Source organism: Narcine bancroftii, chromosome 6 (assembly GCF_036971445.1).
Source record: "Narcine bancroftii isolate sNarBan1 chromosome 6, sNarBan1.hap1, whole genome shotgun sequence".
In the NCBI taxonomy this organism is placed as follows: Eukaryota; Metazoa; Chordata; class Chondrichthyes; order Torpediniformes; family Narcinidae; genus Narcine; species Narcine bancroftii.
The window spans coordinates 27,802,832-27,810,316 of record NC_091474.1 but is presented as its reverse complement, the minus strand read 5'-3'; the positions used below and the strand labels follow the sequence as shown (position 1 = coordinate 27,810,316).

The 7,485-nt window shown below is 46.3% G+C and overlaps 1 protein-coding gene across 2 annotated transcripts in view; it reads right to left on the bottom strand.

Annotated features, from left to right (window-relative positions):
- Window positions 1–347: 347 nt before the first annotated feature.
- Window positions 348–7,485, bottom strand: part of LOC138735875 (angiopoietin-1-like) — a 31,516-nt gene continuing 24,378 nt past the window's right edge. For both annotated transcript variants that reach the window (XM_069884420.1, XM_069884421.1), the window contains exons 7-8: window positions 5,770–5,900; window positions 348–1,034 (exon numbers count right to left, since the gene is read on the bottom strand). In XM_069884420.1, the coding sequence (XP_069740521.1) occupies window positions 874–1,034; window positions 5,770–5,900 (292 nt within the window). In that variant the 3' untranslated portion in view covers window positions 348–873. The remainder of the gene's footprint in view (window positions 1,035–5,769; window positions 5,901–7,485) is intronic.

Sequence of the window (7,485 nt, the reverse complement as noted above, 5' to 3'; positions counted from 1 at the left end):
TGAGTTATATGGAAAACACACAATTTTGGGGCCAAAAAAGTGGGTGGTTGACTATTAAACGAATATACACAGTACATGAGCATTTTTAAAATACTATTACATGTTGCCTGTGTTTTGAAACCTAGCCAACAAGAGCTGGTGCCTGCATTTGAGGCCAATTCAATGGGAGCCGGCACCTGTGTTTCAGACCCAGCCAATGGGAGCTGGGGCTTGTGTCTGAGGCCCAGCCAATGGGAGCTCACTGTTGTCAAGAATTGTACCTGTGGAACTAAATATTAGCTGACATTTTATATTAACTACAAGTTCATCTGTTGCTAATATTGTACAAATTTACATAACAAAATGAATTTGAGTAAAATAACATGCTTAATGATATTTGGAACAGCTGAAGAACAATCCTTCCTCGACAAACCTTCCAGATGTTACCAAATTGATTTAGTTCATGGGACCCTCTGGGGTTGATCGGCAAAATCTTTACCACCTTTGAACATTTATGTACATTCAGTAATGCAAAGATCTGTCCGATATCTCCCACCTCCAAAGCATTGCAAGGTTACAGAGTGGAAACCGAGGTGCATCGGAACTTCTATAGTTCTCAATCCTGAGAGGTTGTTAAGGCGAGATCATTAGGGGTATTCAAAAAGGGTGAAGATTTTTTTAAAAATCAGAGTACCAATGGGGAACTGGCATAGAAGTGGAAATGAAGCTTGGGCTGATCAGGTGTGTCCATATAGAATGGTGGGGTGGGATTGAGGGGCCAGGACCTTTGTCATGGTCCACAATCCCATCCATTGCCTCCACCTCTGCCTCGGGAAGACATTGTCCCATTGGTGCTCACTGCCCGAGCTCTGTGGCAGCCTCTCACATGCTCCATCAGAAGTCCGAGGGTCTGATCATCATAATGGTGGACAGCAGGGAGTAGCTGGGGCCCCTGAAGTAGTGCCACTTGATGCCGTTCAGCTTTCGTAGGTGGTTACCAGCAGTGTAATAAACCCCGTTGAGATTGGACAGGCCACAGGCATCAAACCACCAGCCTGTGAGGAGAGAGAGGCTCAGGGTCAATGATAATCCCAACTCCTGGAGTCTTGGTTTAAACCCTCCTCCTCTCCGGACCTTCAGTCACCCCAGGGTTTAGAGAAGCCATTCTCAATGAGGGCCCTACAACACACACACACACACACACACACACACACACACACACACACACACACACACACACACACACACACACACACACACACACACACCTCTGGGGGCCACAGCACACATTTAAGTAAAAGCCTGGTTTTCTTTTCATCTCAAATAACATACATTTTTTTTAATGTAGTTAGTAGGAGGAACCAAAACTTGACTGATTCACAGGGAAGGGCTTCCATAAACTTTGAGCAGAGTCTTGAGAGGGTCATAGCCAAAAAAAAGTCTACAATGGCTGGTTTAGAGGGCTGAGGGCTTCCATGAAGACACAGGATTGGGAGAAGGTTGGAAGGGTGACTGCATAGAGGGGTGCTTCACTACAACAGCCCAGACAATTGAAACGCTCTCTCTGGAAGTCGACTGTTCAGCCCTTCAGGACAGTCATGGCTAGGGGAATCCCATCTGGCATCTCTAACGGGTGATGATTCCATGCCACAACTTTGAAGAAGAATGGAAAAGTCCCTCCCAGTGCCTGGAGGCCAACGTTCTCACTCACCCCTGCTCAGGCAGATTTCCTGGCCAGTAGGACTCCTCCACTGTGGGATCTTGTTGTACACCAATCAGCCACTGTGTTTTGCAACAACTATATCAAATTCTCCATGGAAGTACCTCAAAGGATGTTCGTCAGTTCGGGGTGTTGTGACGGTCGTGAAAGGCAATACAAGTATGAAAATCTTCACTCTCCTGGATGACCAGGCTCATATTTTTATATTTTAGAGATACACCACAGTAACAGGCCTTTCTGGCCCATGAGCCAACACACCTCAAATACACCCACATAACCAATTTAACTATAAATCCTGAAGGTCTTTGAAATGTGGGAGGAAACCCATGCTGGTCATGGGGAAAATGTACACATTCCTTACAGACAGCAACAGATTCGAACCCAGGTCACTAGCACTGTGATAATCGCATTGCCCAGAGTTTGGTCAGTAAGCCCCAGTGACACACAACTGAGATTGGACTAAACAGGAAGCAACTGAGAGCGGGAGCTCAGTTGAGCTCCCCACCAGCTTAGACTGCAAGGGGACAGATGAAGACAATCTCAATGGTCCAGATTTAGAGTCTACTGCAATGAATACTTCAGACAACTGTTCAACCTCCATCCTGGAGAAAGCCATCAATTTGACAAGCTCTGCTGTGTGCCCTGATTAGAATCCGTGAACACGTGAAATATTAACCCCCTGAAGTTAAATTGGCTGCTTTATTCCCTTCACTGGAAACCTCTGAATCCCACTCAAGTATTAGCATGAACTTTTTCCCATATTTCACATCACATTCCCTTCCCTGTGAAGCTTGCAGGCTGTTGGAGAGACTCCGAGGCTCCTGTGTCGAAGACCACACACCAGGCTGCAACACAACAACAGGATGGCCTGGAATTTAACCAGCACAGAAAGGCCATTCAGTCCAATGAGCCCTGCTTCCACAAAGCCAGTAAGTTATTGTTGAAGAGTAATCACCTTGTTAATGTGGGTAACTCGATAGCTAATTTGCAATTTGTATCAGCTCCTACAAAACAGTAATTCGATGATCAGAGATCCTGCTGAGAAAAGGGAAAATATGGCCCAGAACACTGGGAAATAAGCAAGCATGAAATAAAATGTGCTTCCTTCCATTCCCCTGGGCTGCTATGAATTGGTGATTGTTATATCCACACAAGAAGGCAAATGAGACACAAGATCATAAGATGAAGGAGCAGAAGTAGGTCATTCAGCCCATCGTCTCTCTGCTATTTGATCATGACTGATGTATTTACATCTCCTGCCTTCTTTCAGTACTGACACCCTCATTAATCAAGAACTTGTCAACCTCTTATTTAAATACACCCAATGACTTGGCCTCCATAGCCCATCTGTGATCATTTTTAAAAAATTTAGATAAACAGCACGGTAACAGGTCATGAGCCCGTGCTGCCCATCTTACACCCAATTTACCTACACCTCACAGTACATTTCAAACGGTGGGAGGAACCAGGAGCCTCCAGGAAAAACCCACGCAGACACTGGGAGAATGCACAAACTCCTTACAGACAGTGCGGGATTTGAAATCCAGTCCCGATCACTGGCGCTGTAAAGGCCTTGTACTAACTGCTACACCAACCGTGCCGCCTGCATTTAATGAATTCCACAAATGTACCACCCTCCAGCTGAAGAAATGTTTCCTCATCTCTACTCTAAAGTGTCATCCTATTATTCTCAGCTCAGTGGTAGAATGAAACGGCAAATGATTATTTAAATGGAGTGACACTACTAAAACCATTCTGGACCTTTGCTGCATTCAAATGAGCTCAAAATGAACTCAGGATTTAAGCTATAAGCACTCTGGGTGTGACAGGAATCCCATTTTAGGAGGAACCCAAGGATCTAGGGAGCTGGTGGAGAATTTAAAATGTCGAGCGTCTTGACAATTCCAAATCTCTGGTCCTTGCAGGCATTCTCCAGATTATCTCTTCTCCCAACTGCAGAAACCTGATCCTCCAGATCAGTGGTTCTCAACCTTTTTCTTTCCACTCACATACCACTTTAAGTATAGGGATTGCTTAAGGTGATATGTGAGTGGAAAGAAAAAGTTTGAAAACCACTCTTTTAATCGTACCTAACTGATGAGTTATGTGCATGGTTTCATAACTCCAAAGGAAATGGGCCAAGGACAATTTTTCTCAAGCAAAATATTTCAGTAACAATTGGGTCTTGAGCAGAGATTCTCAACCTTCCCACTCACATACCAATTTAAGCAATCCCTTACTAATCACAGAGCACCGATGGCATAAGAATTACTTAAAGTGGAACGTGAGTGGATCGAAAAAGGTTGAGAACCACTGCTCCAGATCATGATCCCAAGGTGCAGCTGAATTGAAACTGTCTCTGAGGGAGCACAAGGCCAGAAATATCCTGTTGGATCCTCTTAATCTGCTGCTCCATCCATGACAAAGCTTCCTGGCCAAAAGCCCATATTCCCAGCAGAAAACACCATCTCACCACCTTCCTCAAAAGAAATCACCAATTACAATTAAATAGAAGTAAAATTCACAAATTCTTGTGAAAATCCCATTGGGACATTACAGCAGAGTACAGAAACCCTTCAGCCCACAATGTTGTGCCCATCAATATAAACCTGCTCAACAGTCTGAACCTTCCCTACATCACACACATAACCCTTTAATTTTCTTTTATCCATGTGTCTGACTCTTTTGAATGTCCCTATTGTACTGACTTCCACCACCATCCCTGGCAATGCATTCAGGCACTCACAAATCTCTGTGTTAAAAAAAAAACTTGCCTCTGATGTCTCCGCTAAACTTTCGTCCACTCACCTTAAACTGATGTCTTCTCAGAGATCAGTTGCTGAGAAAAATTATTTCTTTAAGAACTCGATTGAAACCTTGTCTCATAGTTACAGGATCTCATGGAGACAAAAGGGTAGGAGAGCACAGAGGATCTAGGGGTTACCACCACTGAAAGCATGGACTTCAAACTACATGAAAATTGGAAGCACGAGTCTACAGATGCTGGAATCTGGAGCAAAGAACCAACTGCTGGAGGAACTGCGGTCGAGCAGCATCTGTGGTGGAAGGACCTGACAACATTTTGGGTGAACCCTGCATCAGGACTGAGAGTGGAGAGCAAAGATAGCCAGTGTAAAGATAGGGGGTGGGGAGACATGGGGCCAGTAGGCGATAGGTTGACTTGGCGCGGGGTAGGAAGCAAGGGGAGAGGAGGAGGGCTGGAGTGGGAGACAGGTAGGTGCTGGGCCTATGGGAGGGGCTGTCCTCCAGCCATATTGAAGGGCTGCCAATTTATACTGAGAGGTTGTCCACATCCACATGGCCCACTTGCAGGATCCATGGTTCCCCCAAAATCTGGGGTAGTTTGGGTTCTGCAGGCTGACTCCTCTATCTTTGTGATGTTTCCAGACCCATGGGTGAGTCCTCTCCCACCCTTTCTGCCCTATCCCTTGGCGCCCCACGTGAAGTTCCTCCACAATATTACTTCATCGTTATTTCGGCAATATTGCCCTTTGCCCACTTTATAGAACCTCTGTTGGGGGCTGTCCCCTGCATTGGTGTGATGGGTTCACACCCTCATCCGTGCAGTCACAGAGATGTGTCAACATTCAGACCCTCCATCTCCCCCTGAAATATTGACAATCCCTTTCCATCCATAGATGCTGCTTGACCTGCTGAGTCACTCTTGTTTGATCCAGACTTCAGCAGTCTCCTGTGTCTTCCAAGGAACATTGAGCTTGCTTCTCCCCTCATGGACATTGCCTGACCTGCTGTGTATTTGCTGCAATTGCCTTAGAGATCTTGCAGTTCTAATGTTATGCACGCAGAGCAGGACAAGTGTAGTCATGGAGACTTCTCAACATTTAAGAGAAGATTGGACAGGTACATGGAAGGGAAGAGTATGGAGGGTTATAGTCTGGCTGCAGGTCGATGGGACTAGGTGGAATAATATTTTGGCATAGATTAAATGGGCAGAAGGGCTTGTTTCTGTATTGGAATGTGCTATGGTTTTATATACTGGCCAGGGGTGGAAGGGGAGCGGAGATCTGGGTGCAAACCCATCCTCGTACCTCCGGTCAACAGCAGCGTGCACTTGCAGTGGCAGTTGTCATTGTCTGCGTCCCTGGTGCTGAAGCTCACTCCGTGAGTGGCCAGGCTGCTCTGCCGTCCTGCTGTCCCACTGTAACCCCTCAGGTAGAGCCTGTGATAAAGAAAAGGAGAACGTGAGCATGGGTGGGGGGGGGGGTGAGGGGGGTAACAACTGCAGCAGGGGCACAACAGTACACTTGGGAACACGTGACGATAAACCTGAACCCAAGTCCTTTGCAGACCGCAGGCACGTTGAATTCCCAATGCCACTAGTCCCACCGTAGTAGCTGGTATAGCTGGATCTGTTAATTAATTAAGTCCAGAACGATTAATCAAATACAGGAATGGTCACCAAGCGACCTCTGTGAGAACATGAGGGAGACATGGAGTCTGGGCTTTGAGATTTGGCCAAAACTCTCTGCTGGACGTTTGCTGGGAGAAGCCTGAAGCAATGAAGGGGTGCCTTGGGCAGGAACCTGATGCAGAGCAGACATGAGCAGTCTAAATAAACAGTCCATCTGACTGATCCAATCGCACACCTCATGGTTAACATGCTGACTGCACCGCAGGATTCAAGAGTGTAGAGTCCAACTCAAAGCCACCCTAGGAAAACACATTTCTGTTTGCTTTGGCTGCAGCAATGGAGATTTGTTCTCTTTTTGACAACAAGTCCCTGATTTCCTCTCCCAATCCACATAAGTGCTGGAGAAACTCAGCAGGTCACACAACTTCCAGAAGAAGCAAAGATATATACCCAGTGATCATGCCTGAACTCTTCATCAAGTGAGGAAGGCTCCAAAATAAAATGGTGAGGGGAGAGGGGAGGGAGGAGCAGAGACTTACAGTAAAGAGGTTAGTGGTGGATATGGGTGGGAGGGCAGAAGAGAAAATAGTTGAAGTGATAAAGGGAGAGGGTAGCTCTCTGAATGGAAAGAGGAGGGGTTGGGGTATTGGAGGAAAGGAGACAGAGGAAAGAGAGAGAAAGACTGGGAAGAGCCTCACGGAAACCAGAGAGGTCAATGTTAATACCATCTGGTTGGACAGGGCCCAGAGAGAATATTAGGTGTTAGTGATACAAGTGGTTTTTAAAAAAAAAAATTTTGACTTACAGCACAGTAACAGGTCATTTTGGCCCACAAGTCCGTGCTGCCCCACTTATACCCAATTAACCTACAACCCCGGCACACTTTGAATAGTGGGAGGAAAAGGGGCTAAAGTTACAAACTGCAGGTAGTATGCCAGTTAAGATTGGGTTCAGGCCTCTAATCAGTGTACACACCTTGCCGTTGGCTGGTTCAAATCACTCAGTGTCCTTATTGGCTAGAGCCCTATATTTAGCACCAGCACAGAGGACACTCGCACTCACTCTCTCTCTGCCTTGTGGTAATAGCTCTGGAAACCACTCCATGCCAGGTCGCAGTTGCAGATGTTGTTTGGAAGGGTCACGGGTAAGGTGCACACTGCACTGAAGCTGAGCTATGGTATTGCTAGAGCTCAAATTGACATAGATCAATAGTGGTAGTCGAGCCGTTGCTCTCAACTGATCAGGGGTCCAAGGGTGTGTGAATACCCCTGTGGGTCAGTGGTACCAGACCCACATTCCCTTATTCAGGGGTCCAGGAGGGTGAGTATAACCCCTGCTTATAGGGTGCGAAAGGCTGCATCGCCTGTGTAAATTAATACTTGTGTACTGTCTA